Genomic DNA, 16,438 nt, shown 5'->3' with positions numbered 1-16,438 from the left:
AACATAGCCAGCATGGGCTGTGTTTGCTTCCTCTTCCTGCTGCCCCCAAGGTCTCCAGGATTTGCAGCCCACAATCACAACATCAGGACTCTGCAGTGTTGCTCATCACTTCCTCTTCCTGCTTCTAGGTGCCTCTGGGATTTGTAGTCCACAGTCACAGCCAGCAGTAAATTTTTAGCTGGGCAGGGCAGTTCTGTACTCAGGGGAAGGGAAGCTTTATGCCCGTCCCTAGCCCCAAATCCCACCTGGGAATTTAGAAAACTTAACAATACAGGTGTCATTTCTGAAAAACCTGGTGTCCTCAACAGACACTTAAAGTTGAACAATATGGAATTCTAGAACATACAATATTACTTACCAACGTGTCATTCAGATCTTTTCGGTAGACAAACATACGACTGGATGACTCAAGAGATTTTGAGAGAGCCAGATCATTTGGTTGTAGCTCATGTTTCTCTTTAAGATATTAAAAAAAAGAAAAAATGGAAAACCTCAGAAGAGTAGTATACATGGTATGTAAACAGTAAAGTAACATGTAACAAATATTCCTCAAGACACATCTACTTTATTAACTATAATAATGTATACAGTATTAATAACTTACTAAAATTGTTCACGTCTACCCATCAGAGATGTTGTTCAAATAGCATCCAGCAAATACAGTCAAGGCAGCATTTCTGTGCAGCTGTATTAGGGATGCACAGCATTTTCCAAGTCCATGAAATAATGAAGTCCATGAAGTGTCTTTTGTTTAGCTTTTATGGATTTCAAGAATAGAAGCAACTAAATCTAGTCCAAATTCCTGTATACCAACAAGCCTTTCAGTTTCATGCTACCACCCTGCTATATATTCCAGGTAGGTTAGTAAGACTGAAAAATTTCAATTCTCAGTAGACTGAACTGTTGTGTGCTAGAGGCATCAAGTATCCAGATGATCCCTGCAGGCAAGTCACACCCCCAGAAAACAAAAGCAAAAACACCAGACTAACTGCATCAGGGGGGAAAAGCTTCCTTCCTGACTCCTAGAGGTCACAAGCTGAAGACCTAAAGTATAAAATTGACCATAGTTAGTGTCTTAGCACAGAGCTGCAAGAGTTATGGGTGCAATGAAGGCAATGAAGACAGCTTTATATTTCCCATGGTCCATAAATGATGAGGATGCAGAGGAGGTTTCATAGATTTACAAGTGGCAAGGTCAGAAGGGCATCCATCATGGCTATCCAGGCTGACCACTTGTACACATTAGTATCTGATGCTACTTGAACCACTAGTTATAAGATGTGTTCCCCACCACCCCACACCTTGCCTGTGCAAGGTAATTTTGTATGAAAAACATCCAGCTTTGTTTATTAAGTAGTTTGATATAATCTACATTTACTCGTTAATGCTTATATTGCTGCCATCAGTAAAAGATGCAGCACATCTCTAGCTCATGCAAATTTCATTACATAAATGCATATATAGATCACATTGCTGACAACATACAGCAATCAGGGCAGCTTATTTCTGGTACATCTGATTAATTCATTCCACATTAATGAGTAACAATTTTTTACTTATATTAATGGACAAATTATATTCCCATTGTTAAGTTTTAATTATTTTTTAAATTTAACAGACAAGGGGTAGTTATCATCCTAGTGATTCCTCTCCACATATGTGCTTGAAAAAGTCCTTGGCTTTCTAAACTGTTAGCTTATGAGCTGTTGATTTTCTTCAGCTATTGAGCCTAGCTGGACAGCTATCCACAACACTTATTTAGCAGCAAATCTAGCCTCCCTCCTAGATAGCTGCCCAACCAGACTGGAAGAGAAGTAGAATCACAGTGGTTTTGCAGTGCTGAGAAAGCACTGAAGGTAGGCCTGAGTACATGCAGGACTAAGGCAAGTTTTGTCTGTAAATTCAGTGGATTCCCTGGCCACATCTCCTACTGGGACACTGCAGCATGGTTTTTTTGATCCAGGCTCTAGACTTGTAGGACAGGAACCTGGCCCTGAAGACAGTTTATCTGGGTTCCACATAGAGAGCTTGGCATTTCACTGTCAAATCAGATATATAAATAAAAGTGCCAATATTTGGTGTGAATTTTATTAGCTTCATAGAAAAATAAGAAGCATATTGTGTATATGGGATCCAATGCTCAGCTTCAAGGAAGCTATGCCAATTTATATCTGTGGACAATCTAACCCACCAGTTTTAATCTTCTCTTTAGCCTTTTTGTATGGCTTCAGCTTTTTTTTTTTTTTTTTGTATGTAGTTAAAATGCCTCCTTTGTATTCAATGAACGTATGAGGATAAGACAATGAAGCCAAACAGCTTTACAAAGACCTGGAGACCTGATAGACGCCAGAAAAAATGATGGAGCCAGGAAGGTCCCTAAAATAGAGATCACAGGCAGAAGCTGATTTAAAAGAGACAATAACCCCTCTTTGTTATTAAGACTAAAATAATACATCAACCCTCACTCCCCCTTTCCCATCGCTACCAAGTTATAAACTAGCCTCACATCAGAGAAAACATCCTATGGATTGATTTGGATATCAATATTTCACAAATTCTTCCCACTATAGAATAGTCATTACTTATCCTGTCAAATGAAGGAGTCACTGTGGCACACAATGCTCTTTGTCCTCTTTTTAAAGCAAGCAGTACCTCAGTGCCTCCCCAAATTAATTCAAACATGAAATTAGGAGCTTATCTGCAGGAAAGCCTTATTACATATTTCTAAACACTGGAAGTCCTTTGCGCTCCAGTCCTAGTGAGAAAAAATGCAGTATCCAACAGAATCCAAGAATTAGCTGTTGTCATGGAAACCAATCTCTAGTAAGCAGCTCCTTATTGTTACTGCGGTCATCCAGCTGTGGACTCATAGGGAACGGCTATATTTCTGTGCCAGAAAATGTCAACCATCTTTTTATAGATGAATCAGTAAAAGGTTAGGATTCAGATGAATGAAAATTATTTACCACCGGAGAATGTGACGACAACTAGAGCCAGGTCCTCCTCTGCATGCTGGATCTTTTCTGCTACAATTTTCAGTATTTCCTGAGCTGAAGCAGATACTTTAGTTTTCACACTGACATAGGAATGTTCTGTTATGTAGATACGGCAGAAAACTGAAAAAGAAGAAAAATGTCCACAAGTAAATAGAGGCACTCATTAACAGGAGAGGTGGAAGAATTTAATAAATAAGATAGTGGCAGTGCCTTGGCTGTGATTGCATTTGACAGTAATCTTTGACAGCAGGAGCTACTACTGCTATACACTGACCTACAGGCACACCAAAAACTCTTACAAATATCATCATTTTTCCTTTGCCCTCCTCCTCTCCCTAGGAAATCACAGAGACATAATAAAAGATAGTGCAGTGTTTCACCAACATACAGTTAAATTTTATTGCAGGGATTTACTATAGAGCAAGCATTCTCTAACATTTTAATTATGGACACTGAAACTGGTTTCTTCTTCCTCTCTCTTGTTTGCAAGCTCACCTAGTTTTTACTTTTTTTTTTTTTTGCTTACTTCCTTTCAGGATCAGAAGAATCACAATTCTTCCTCTATCCATTCAACCAACCAGTTTGTATGATAGCCATCAAAAATCTTCATGTTACCACTGAACATTCAGGGAATACCCTGTCAGCAGTACAATTAGTTTAAATAACAATCCTTCCTGGATGACCTGCATCTCTTCTGTAAGGGGCAGATTTGGAAGCATCACAAGGCTAGAACTTTCAAATGAGATTATTTCTGTAGTGGGAACAAAGACTAAACTTTAGGGTTTATTACTGAACACTGAGTGAAATAAGAGATTTAGCCACTCAGAACTCTCAGTACCAGACCCTAAAAGGATGCCCATCTATTGGTTCAGTCTTTGTTTCTGCTACAAAAATAATGAGCTTTCACAGAATTTCAGCTTTCTAGTTTTTCACAGCGCTAATCTTACCTAGGCATGTGGTAGAATATAAAAAAGTAAACCTGGCAGCAGACATGTATAATCAGTATCTCAAAACTGACAGCATCTGTCAATGAGATCACCACCAAAGGGGTCTTATTTTGTACTCACTTCATTAAACATTTCATTTACCTACAATTTAATCTTTTTTTCCTGCAGACAGGCTGCAACAGAAAAAAGGGAAACAATCTATTCTCTCCTTCAGAAATGAGATTTCTTCATCTTCAGGCTACAGTGGTTCACTAGTGTCATCTAATACTGTATATATTAATAAAAGGGTTTTAAAGTCAAAAGGTTTGTGGGACAGGGACAGAGCTATGCCTGTATGCATTGTTTAACAGAGAAACATCCCTATCGGTATTTGTTTTCAAGTGAAGGAAAAAACAGATGGAGGAGGAGAAAAAACCTTAGGCTTTAAAAAAAAAAAAATCCCTTGTCAGTTGATTTAAGAATTCATGCTAGCCTGTGTGTGTTGACAGACAGTAAATGAGGTGTTCAGCCTGTGGGCAGCATCTTCTCTCAGAATGGATGAAAGTCATGAAAAGGTACATGTGTCAGACCGCATGTCGGACTACCAACTATGAAAGAATAAAAGGAACTAACAGAAATACTTGGTTTCTGTTTCTTTCTGAACAGTAAGATATGACCTGCCTACAATGTTCACTAGGAAAACCACTGGTTTTCCTTTTGGCTGAAATGACTTCCTTTCTTCCAGGCTTCTCAGCCATTTAGGGAGGGGAAAACAACAGCAAAGGCATTATTAAAAAACCTCACAAAAACAAAAAGAAAAAAACTGGCATACATGTCCCTTATTTTAAATGAAATTGGAGTGGCTGGAGGTCAGTTGCTTAAGCACTGTCAGTTTTACAGCCTGCTGAAATTCCCTTTCCCCAATTTGTTATAAATATCAGATCTGTGATCATTATTGCCATGAACCACAGATTTCTGAAATTCAGAGGCACAGAATAACACTTAGAACCAAAGGAAGGGAGATGTGAACTAACTTGGCTTTCAGCCACTTTGGCATCTCCCCCAACACCCCCACCAAAATCCTGGACTCTCCCAGGGCTGAGACCTACAGCATGTTACAGACTGCACTAGAGGTCTACCAGTTGCAGCAGCAGCCTCTTTGAGCTGCCCTAGTGCTCAAAGAGCTACCTAAAAACTCTATATCACTATATTTTGTCTACCGCTTGACCCATGGGACAATTGACCCATTCTGCCCCTGACATACTGAGTGCACTAAGGCCCTGAGGAGGAGGCTCTCTGACTCAGTTCCTATTCTGATAGAGAGAAGACAGAAGTGGAGCTCTCAGAGTGGCTTGACACTACTCTAGGATTTTTATGTCATAAAGGGGCCAGAACAGGAGCGAGGATTGCATTCAGTCTTTTTAACAATTTGAAACACCAATAAACCTATATGACAGTCCAAAAGACTGAAGGTGGATAACGCAGGGTAACCTTCGAGCGCATGACAGAAAAACACTCCCCTTAATATTTAAAAGATAGTTATCATGGTCATTACTTGCCCATGATCTGACAGGCACCTGGCTGGAATCGCATGATACCAGGTTTGGTGACCCTTTTCTTGCCTACCGGGGCAGAGGGTCAGACTAGATGCCCCACTGAGGTCCCTTTTGACCCTAGAATCTATGAACTAGCGGTATATACTAGGAGTGATTTATCTGAGAAGGTCCCAAGTAGACAGTCTCTCAGGTTGCTCTCTGTTTAAGTGCATGACTCTTAGTGTCTCTGCCTATGCTCCAGTTAACACAAGTCCTCTCTCTCCCTTCCCTTAAAACCGCCAATGCATTATAGGATTGTGGCTGTTTCACTTTATTACTGCATTACCAGCAATGAAAGTGAATTGCATTTCATAACGGATGACATTAAAATGAAGTGGCATATTGCACTCCATCTGCAGTGTTGGAAGAGAGAGGGTTATAACAGTGGCTACTGGAAATCAGTAGATTTTGACCCATCTCATGTGACAAGGGCATTAACCTTTTGCAAGCTGCCTGTATGTCAGGTAACTGAGGCCAGGAAATAAGAGCCACTCTTCTGCCACTGAGAGCCACACACTGGAGGAACTGATGCTAAAATAAAATAAAAGAGCCCCTGAGACTTCATTTTACCGATGAAGCCCTACATAAATCATGAGAAAGAAACGCATTCTTGCAGCATCAGATCTTTCTTTCCTTGTGGCTCTAGGTTCTTGTTCAAAAGCTGTGAGTTTGTAATTGAAAATATACCTTAAGGGCAAGCTTTTTGTAGAAATAGACTTGTACCAATGTTTAGAGGTGCTGTACTGAGCTTTCCCTCCACTACCCTTAAATCATACTTACTTTCCTCTGTTTCATTCACAGTTCCTCTGTGCTGGAGCCAGTTCTCTTTGAGACTGAATTGGTGGAAAAAGGCTTTATTCTATGAGGGGTTGGGAAAAAAAAAGAACAATGAATGTATGTGCTCCCGCCCTTCAAAAAGCAATAACCACGTGTACCATGTCTTATGTAAACCTGGCCAAAACATTTTTCTAGGAAATCCACCCATCCATTCTTGGATAAGTGAACTGGGAGTTGCCTTGTTTAATAACAGAGATGGGGAATTCTGAGGAAGTGAGACATGTCTAGGCTCAGCAATGTGCACATTTCAGGGGACTCTGTAATCATGTTCATAGTTCATCTCTTACAAACTGTCCTAAAAAACTAGTCAATTGGCCTACTTAGCAATTTCACTACAATCTCATTTTCTGCCTTCTACACTTCCACAGTAACATTTTTAAGCATATTACACACTTCAGCTTCCATCTGGTGAATTTCATGAGCAAAGCAATTTGTTTCCATGCAACTCTTATGTCGACATCCCCTTTTATATCTCTTCCCTCTAGTTAAATAGGCACAAATGCATGTTTCTTTCTTTCTGTGTCCCTGTCATGCCACAAGCCCCTTTACTTTGATTGACTACCTGATATCAGCAGTCAATGTCTTTGCTCACATCTGTTTGCCAAGGTCTACTTGAATTCAAACTTATATTTATCCGGCCAGGCAGAGGCATGCTGCTGGCTCTTACTGAATTCTGATTTCTCCAAATGATAACATTGCAGCCACATTTGGTTAACCCACATGGCTGAAACCAGAGCTGCGCTGCCAGGAAAAAAAAAAGCCTTTTAGCAGCATTGTAGGTCTAGACTCATGATGGGTCCTGTAATGTTTTTAGTTACTAGTCATTTTTAATTAAGGAGAAGAGCTAGGTGAGGGAAGTGGAGGTTCTAAGCTACTATGCTAATAAGATATATGAGCTCTGCATTACCTTTCTATGAGGCGAATATTCATCTACAGTGCTGAAACAAAAGGGAGAATTCAAATTACTTTCTTTCCAAAGATGAGAAAAAGCAATTACAGCCATCAGAGAATTTATAGCATCACATAGTCACTACTGAGTGCAAAACTCCTTCAGTGGAAGCCAAATACCTTAAAATAGTAAGCATTTCATAACAACATCCCTAAACTGCTGCACTAGAAGCCTCAGGCCCAGATCTTCAGTTGGTAAAAAATTAAGCTAATGGTATCATGCTGATTTACATCAGGTGATATCCTGGCTCTTTTTAATGACAAAAAGTATCACCTGTCCAAATAAGTACATGCAGAGTTCTTGATAATTTGGTTTGCAAGGAATTTTTACACTTTAACGTGCAAGCACAGGAGAAAGCAGGTCCCGGGGGTCAGCTCAGTCACACTCTTGCCAAGAGTTCTGAGACTCATTTCCATTTCTGTCCCTGACTTTTTGGGCCAAGATGAGAATTGATATGTAAAATAGTGTAAGTTAATCTCCCTTAACCTCAGGCACTCGTATTCATGACAGGCTTGTCTGTACATGAACTTATTCAGGACCAGCCATTCTTGTATTATTCTATGTGGACACTATTCTTTGCTAATACTTCCTCCCAGTTCAGGCTGAATAGAAGCAGGTTGCTCTTTTTCTGAAATAACAGTATCTGCGAGTGCAGATATTTAGGCTGTTCCTGAATAAATTCCATGGGTAGAAAAGCCCATTAGGCAACCTCAGACCTACTGGGCATTTATACACATACATTTTTGTCCCGTGACATGCTGGAGATCCGCCGCTTTGGAGCAGATTTGATTAATTAAGTCTACTCCACCCACCAGCTGATGCAAACTGTGCTGTGCCACATGCAGGTTGTATAAGCAGCGAAATGCATGTCAGCACTCAGAAAACGGTGGCAATGCACTATTGAACTAAAATACCTATGTGCACCACCACCATTTTCTCAGCGCTCACGTGCATTTCATCACTTATACACCTGCGTGTGGTGCAGCAACAGGTGCTTTTCAAAGTGCCCGGCACTGCAGCACTTATATGCGTAAAAATGCCCGCTGATACCAACTTACCAAGCATACCCCATTACAGGAATGTAACAAATCCTGGCTATATTCCATATAGCCACTGACTACACACATTTTGAATGGGAGCTATGTTGCAGGCCTCTTCTAATTACACAGAATTATGATTGCAAAACAGAACTTTCTTAACTGACAAGAGTAACTAACTATTTGCTTTTACATTATTAAAACCATGCATATAGTCACATAATTTGAGGTGAAAATGAATGTCATGGTCTAGTTTGATGCTGTAGAGACTTGCTATAAGAATCACTCCTAGCAATAAGCACTTGTCAGTCAAAGCCCCTCCCACTGCACATAACACTATACATTTTATACCGTAGTATATACCGTCACTTAAAATCACAGATTACTAGTTCACACCCACATTTTTCCAGTTTACTCAACTTTAGTCTGCAAGATATCTCACTGAAATCAATGGGAGCAATTGTGGGGAAAGAGACTACCCAACCAACGTGAGAAAAGATGGACTGACTCGCCTCATGTAAAAACAAAGATTATTTCTGCAAACAGAAATGTCTATTTCCTTGTATTGGAGATGCTCTATTTAACCTTTTGGCTTTCACCCAAGTGCTATAAAATTACAAAACAATACATAAAGGACTAACCAAAAAAGCATTACTTACTGACGACGATGCATTCCAAGTATCTTTTGAAATTCTTTCAGTTCCTTCTCAAGTATGGGATATTCATACACATCATCTAACACATTCCTGTATATTGTCTACAACATGAAACCAACATTAACAAACATATAATGACTGAAACATTAATATTGTGTACATTATAGGAACAGCTTCCATCAAATCTAAAATTATTCTATAAAAATACAGCATGTTTCCATTTAAGTATCTGGAATATGCCATATCCATACTGGTTTGGCTGATAAGGATATATTATTAAGTGTGAAGATAAAATCACACCATCCATCAAAACAATAACATCTCTATTAAAGTTAGGGATTTTATAATTTTCTTTTTGCATTTGCATAAACTAAATTATACCAGCCCCAAACTCTCTCATACACAAATAACAGAATGATCACAGTCTTAAATTAATGAACAAATAAATCTTCTATTCTTCCTTTTTCAACTTCCTTCATATCATTATTCAAACTCCTTTGAGAACTTCAGCTAATTATACAAGACACTTGCCCTCAGATATAAAGGTAAACAAATTATATTGGCTTTGATGCCTGAAATCATTACAGTAAACAGTATCTCTTTGATCATCTATATAGGTCCAGAGGTTTAGATATAGCTCCCCCTTGCCAACAAACGGAAATCATATGCTGAAGACCTAATTATCTGCCCACTTTTAGTCAGGCTTCCACTTACATATCCACAAAATGTGCGACAAATTTTGGATTTCAAATTTCAGGCACTGGTTTTTGTAGGTGCAATTTAAGTCATATAAACATTATTGCTGTCATCATTATTGTAGCTGTTGTTATTATTGTTATTACTATTTTTATTATAGTAGTACCTAGAGGCCACAATCAGGGATTGGGGACCAAATTGCATACCACATACAAAGACTGCACTAAAAGGCAGGTGCTGTCCCAGACAGCTCATAATATATGAATAAATTTAGCAAAACTTCAGTATACAATTGATATATTTTAACGGTGCTCAACCTATTCAGTCTTGCAAGCGCTGGGCCGGTCTGTGGGCCATTTTGTGGGGCAGAGGAGGTCCTCAGACTTGTTTTAGCAAAGGGCTGGAGCATGGGGGAAGTTTGCAAGTGTGATTGAGCACTCCAACCCAGCCCCACCTCAGATCCAGCTGCAGAACAACCCCATGCACTGGCACAATCCAACATGCAGGGACACATCATTCCAGACTGAGGCTCCCCACATGTCCGGGAATTCAGTGGTGAGTGAATGGTGGTAGTACTAAATGCTGTGACTCTGGGATTGGCTGCAGCAATCAATACTGTCACTGCTCCTTTGTTGATAAATGTCCAGCCCTGAGGGAGTAAGGCTGTGTGAAGCTTCAGGTGCTGATTCAATTCAGAGGAGATTCAGCCCAATTCAGTGGTCGAATCTCCGAATCAAATTGGGAGACCAATAAAAAGATCGAAATTGATTTGGAAAAGATTCGGAGATTTGGGCAGTCCCTGCTTACCGCTGCTGGGAGCTGGACCCAGACTCTGTGCTGGTAAGTAAGAAGCGGAGGAAGGAGGGTGATGGAGGGAGTGGGAGGGGACCCCCACCAGGCCAAATCCCCTGCCTGCTACCCCAGATCCCCTGAGCACCTTCCGAACCCTGCCCACTCTCCCAGCCCCATCAATGGCTGCCCTGCCCAGCCCCAGCATCCCAGCTCTTTTAAAAAAAAAAAAACCCCAAACCCCACACTCACTGGCTTCTGCAGCAGCCGTCCAGGCTTCTGGGGATTTGTGGCAGAGCCCCTTCTCCCCCTCCCCCAGCCTGGCGGGAGCTGGTGAGTGTGAGGTTTTGTTTGTTTGTTTTTTTCAAAGAGCCAGGACATTGGGGTCGGACAGGGCAGCTATTGACGGGGCTGGAAGAATGGGGGGGGGCGGGGTGAGGCCTGTTTGATTCAGAAATTCAGCTGATTCGGTGGCGGCCGAATCAATTCAGGACAGTGATTTGAATCACCAAATTGAATCACTGTCCCCCAAATCAGCTGAATCCAGATCTGAAGAGAATACTAGCTGCTTCGCTCAGGCCTACTAGGGAGCCCCACAGGCAGAGTGAGACATCTCCACAGGCCAGAGGTTGAGCGCTACTGATATAACTGAACCCAGCTTCTAGTATGGTATTACACATGTGATGCCCCTGGGTAGGAGCCCCAGAATCCCTGCATCCATATGCAGTGCACCAGCCACAAGGTATTCAAGCAGCAGAGAAGCCTGAAACTGCCTCTGAAAGTTCTTAAGATTATTAGATGTGAACTACACATGACAAAGAAGGTGCCCCGGTAAGGGTAAAGAGTCGTTCATTAGGAAAAGAGAGGGATCTGAGGCACCTTTCCAAGAGAATTGCCTCCCTCTACCAGAAGCTGGAAACAAAAAGATCTGAGCAGTCTGATTTTAGTTGCAAGCAAGGTACCTTTGCATTTAGAATGAATTCATTCAGAGCAAGTGCAGTTTTATTTTCTAGAAATGCATAATGTAGCCATTGGATTATTTATTTGTACCTGACATATACTGCAGCAGTAGGGGCCAACCTTTCTGGCAGGTATGCCGTCAAATTAATCCTCTACTGTCCCCAGATGGCACGCTTTCCCCTGCCTGATCTGCTGCTTTGCTTTCTGCTCCCTGCCCAAGCTCCGCTTTCTGCTCTGTGCTCCCTGCCTGATTGGATGTTCCGATTTCTGTTCCCTGGCCTCTCTGCTACTGTGCTGTCTGTCCCTTCCCCAATCGTCTGCATGCCAGAAACTGCCCATGCCTCTTGTGGCACCTGTGCCACAGGTTGGCCACCCCTCGACTACAGAGTAGGTTTTCAGGTTTTGGCTGAGGCAGGACTTGGAGAAAGGACAACAAAATGCTGCCACAGTCTTTGTTATTTGGGATACGGATCTCTGGAGGTTCTGGACTAACAAAGATGATCGATATACTTAAGAAGTTTCCTTACCTGTCCATTTTCTTCCTTCAGATGACCAGTAGACTTATATAGACACTTATACTAAATTCGGTGTTTGGATTTAATGCTTATTTTCAGGGCATCACACAACAAATTTCTAAATCTCAACAAACTATCCCTAAAGCACTGACAGAGGACTGAAATGGAAATCATTGGACTGGTATAAAGAAAATTAATGGACAAGGTATTTTACGCTTTATATTTCTGTGTTTTTCTTTAAATTTGGGCTTTAAGACTCACAAACCTATTATTCAAACAGCAAAGTTTATCAATATTGCAGTACCTTTAAAAATTGTTTTAAATGTTCATCTTCATGCAACCAGTCTTTGTAGAGAGAAGTCCACTGAGACACCAAATGCAAGACTTTTCGTTTTCTACAGGGAACATCTGAATTTTCTTCTTTGCCTTGAAGGTTCTTAGCACAATAGGTACAATAAGTTAAGGAACAAAAACCTGATGTGTCACTGAAACTTAGACATTAAGAGACAGAAAAGACCTGTTAGGTCATCTTGTTCATTCCTCTGCAAGTGAAGGATTTTTCTCTATACCCTATAGTCTTAAGTGCCTTATCTTTTTCAGGTTACGAGCTCAAACAGGGTTTTCAGCTTTTAGGAATGAAATGTACAGTAATAAAAATGCCAGTTCAGCCTCTGTGCTACCAGAATATACTTTTTCCCCCTTATGGATTAAGGAGACAATTCTATAAAAAGAAAACCAATTTAAAAGGAATTGCACAATGCTGAGTCATGACTTTTCTATAGAATTTGGAATGAACCACTCTATTGCATAAAGATGCCAATGTGAATTATTGTACAAAGCAGGACAATGCATCATTAAAAGCAAATAAGAAATTTTGAATGTAGGAAGGTTTTCTGCTCCCATATTAGGTAATTAGCAGAAAGAAGACATTGTTATAAAAACAGTAGATTCAACTGTCAACATTTTTATCTACTTCCAAGGTAGCATATTTACTCAATTATAAGATGAACCCTCCCACATCAAAGTGGAGAAAAAAGCCCCTAGTTTTACATTTGCATACATGGAAACCTCATTAAATACACTGTCTATCATTAAACTGCTGCTAAAACCAGCATGTGCTTAGTAATGGAAACTAACTATGAAGCTGATTAAATGCAGCCAGCACTGAACAAGACTATAAAACACAGGGCCCATATTGCATAACCCATCTGAATAAGATATATGGTAATTCCGATTGTGCTCAGCCCCCCGCAATGCTGACTCCTTTTAAGTCAGGGTAAGCCACTGCACTAAACACATTTTGACTTCCTCTTCATTCCCACAGCTGAGCTATGCCTTTCTTTTCCATTTCCAATTATTCTGGTTTCTTCACCAGCCTTAAATGTCTGGTAAACATTGCAGGAAGAAAAGCAAATATGGCAGGTGACCAGTTTGGCTTAGCAGAGAACTCTTTGGTGAGCTTAAACACAAAAGGAAGCTTACAAGGGGCTTGGACAGATAATTTGGGAGAAGTATAAGAATATTGCTCAGGCTTGCAGGGATCAAATCAGAAAGGCCAATGTGCAACTGCAGTTGCAGCTAGCAAGGAACATGAAGGGTGACAAGAAGGGTTTTTACAAATATGTTAGCAACAAGAGGAAGGTAAGGGAAAGTGTGAGTTCTTTAATGAATGGGGGAGGCAACCTAGGGACAGATAATGAGGAAATGGCTGAAGTACTCAGCGCCTCTTTTACCTTGGTCTTCACAGGCAAGGTCAGGTCCCAGACTACTGCACCGGGCAGTGCAGTTTGGGGAGAAGGTGAGTTGCCAACAGTGGTGAAAGAACAGGTTAGGGACTATTTAGAAAAGCTGGATGTGTACACGTTCATGGGACCACATATGATGCATCCAAGGGTACTGAGAGAGTTGGCTGATGTGATTGCAGAGCTACTGGCCAGTATCTTTGAAAACCCATAGTGACGGGGGGGGGGGCTCTTGGACGATTGGAAAAGGGTAAATATAGTGCCCACCTTTAAGGAAGGGAAGAAGAAGAATCCAGGGAACTACAGACCAGTCAGCCTCACCTTAGTCTCTGGAAAAAGCATGGAGCAGGTCATCAAGAAATCTATTTTTAAGCACTTGGAGACGCTCAGCATGGATTCACCAAGGACAACTCATGCCTGACCAACCCGATTGCCTTCTACGATGAGACAACTCTCTTTGTAAAGGTGGGGAAAGCAGTGAACATGACATACCTTGACTTCAGCAAGGCTTTTGATATGGTCTCCCATAGCATTCTTGCAAGCAAGCTGAGGAAGTATAAGTTGGATAAATGCACTGGGCTGGATCATTGGGCTTAATGGGTAACGATCAATGGCTCAAGGTCTAATTGAAAGCTGGTATCAAGTGGAGTGTCCCAGGGGTTGGTTCTGGGGCTGGTTTTGTACGATATTTTCATTAACGATCTGGAAGATGGAATGGATTGCACCCGCAGCAAGTTCACAGATGACACCAAGCTGGGGGGTGTAGTAGATACACTGGAGGGTAGGGTTAGGATTCAGAGTGACCTAGACAAATTGGAGGATTGGGCCACAAGAAATCTCACAAGGTTCAACAAGGACTAATGCAAAGTCCTGCACTTAGGAAACAATAATCCCATGCACCACTACAGGCTTGGGACCAACTGGCTAAGTAGGAGCTCTGCAGAAAAGGATCTGGGAGTTACAGTGGACAATAAGCTGGATACGAGTCAACAGTATGCCCTTGTTGCCAACAGGATGGAGCTAGACTGTTCTCAGTGGTGACAGATGACAGAACAAGGAGCAATGGTCTCAAGTTGCAGGAAGGGAGGTTTAGGTTGGATATTAGAAAAAACTTCTTCTCTAGGAGGGTGGTGAAGCACCAAAACAGGTTACCTAGAAAGGTGGTAGAATCTCCATCCTTGAAGGTTTTTAAGACCCGGCTTCACAAAGCCCTGGCTGGGATGATCTACTTGGGGATGTCCTACTTTGAGCAGGGGGTTGGATGAGATGACCTCCTGAGGTCCCTTCCAATTGTAATTTTTTATGATTCTGTGATTCAAACAGCACCAAAGTGGGCCCCAAACAGTTCACCCAGGATTTCTCTGTCATTCCCTCTCTCAGCCTGTTACATGTAATTAGTGTGGCCCCACCCTCCATGAGGTAAAGCCAGACCAGGTTGCTCTATGCCTCATCTACATGTACATTTTTTGGAAGATCCCAGGACTTATGACAAAACCAACCAGTTCCAGTGATTGGCTAATTAGCACATGGATCCTTTGTGGGGAGTAAACACATATACTGAGCAGTGCAGAGCTATGGGGTCACCGTGGTTTGAAATGCTTTAGACTCTGCTGGGGCCCAGCCCAATGAACTATATGCTAGATCGTGAATCTTTTGTCTTTGGACTAACCTCACACATAATTTGTACTACATATAAGTAGGTATAAAAGTGCCACTTAAAAGCGTGTTTAAGGAATACCTGTGGTAAAAATTGTAGCAGTTTTAAAAAGAATAACATGCATCAATTCTGAATTAACTGAATTGCTACAAGCATGTTTATTTCTAAGTCAGTGTTTCTGAATTTGCCTCTCACTTCCATGTCACGTTCTTAGGAAGAGCAGGAATCTGACAGTAAAGGGGGGTGGGGGGATGGGAAGAGACTATAGGGGGAAGAAATTGAGGAGCAGAGAATGAAAGGGCTACCTGACCACCCCAGGTTTATTTTCCCTGCTGTAGCAGTGGGAGGGAGGCAAATCAAGGCAACCCTCCAATAATTAGATTCTATATCCAGAAATTATAACTAATTTACACATTTTCCAGATATAGAATCTCATTATTGGGGGATGGTTTTATAATCAGGGTCATCTTATATTCAAATAGATACGGTAGTAATAGCAATGGGAAAAATCCCTACTTTACACAGTGCACTTATCTCTGCCTCTTACCTATTTGCTCTTCCCTCAAATATAAGAATCACTTATTTGCATATTTCACATAGAATCTTATAAAATTAAACTCAATCTCTTTTTATAGTTATGAATTCATTCAAACTCAATCCTTAACATGTGGAGATAAGTAAAAAAACATGTTTTTTACATGTAAATGGGAACAGCTTCTATATTGTATCAAATGATTAACAGAATGGTCATTGTAAGATACACAGCATACATTTTCTCCTTATCACATTTAAATCTATTAATTATACAGATGTGAATATTTTTAGGAGCTGCTGATAACAAAAAGATGCAGAGTGGGTAGGTTTTGATTTGAATTTTTAATGGCATTTTGTAAATGTCAGCAAAACAGAGAGATAAACCTTAAACAAAAAGAGTCTTTATTAGAGCCATCCGACTGTTTCTGTGAGTTTGGTATCCTGTGGCATACATCTTTAACTACTCTTTTAAAAATTGTATAATCCATTTTTGAGGCAGTCGGAATATTAACTACTCTTTTCATCTAGCTCCTCTTTAAATTCTCTGTT

At 40.8% G+C, this 16,438-nt stretch overlaps 1 protein-coding gene across 1 annotated transcript in view; it reads right to left on the bottom strand.

Moving 5' to 3' along the window:
* The window catches only part of RAPGEF5 (Rap guanine nucleotide exchange factor 5), a 262,022-nt gene that overhangs the window by 32,405 nt on the left and 213,179 nt on the right, over positions 1-16,438 (bottom strand). The window contains exons 13-18 of the mRNA XM_090046785.1: positions 12,261-12,405; positions 9,000-9,097; positions 7,262-7,292; positions 6,298-6,376; positions 2,967-3,116; positions 359-456 (exon numbers count right to left, since the gene is read on the bottom strand). Coding sequence (XP_089902911.1) covers positions 359-456; positions 2,967-3,116; positions 6,298-6,376; positions 7,262-7,292; positions 9,000-9,097; positions 12,261-12,405 — 601 coding nt within the window. The remainder of the gene's footprint in view (positions 1-358; positions 457-2,966; positions 3,117-6,297; positions 6,377-7,261; positions 7,293-8,999; positions 9,098-12,260; positions 12,406-16,438) is intronic.

Source organism: Crocodylus siamensis, chromosome 5, assembly GCF_052110815.1.
Source record: "Crocodylus siamensis isolate JL-2025a chromosome 5, ASM5211081v1, whole genome shotgun sequence".
In the NCBI taxonomy this organism is placed as follows: Eukaryota; Metazoa; Chordata; order Crocodylia; family Crocodylidae; genus Crocodylus; species Crocodylus siamensis.
This window is presented reverse-complemented; position numbering and strand designations above follow the sequence as displayed.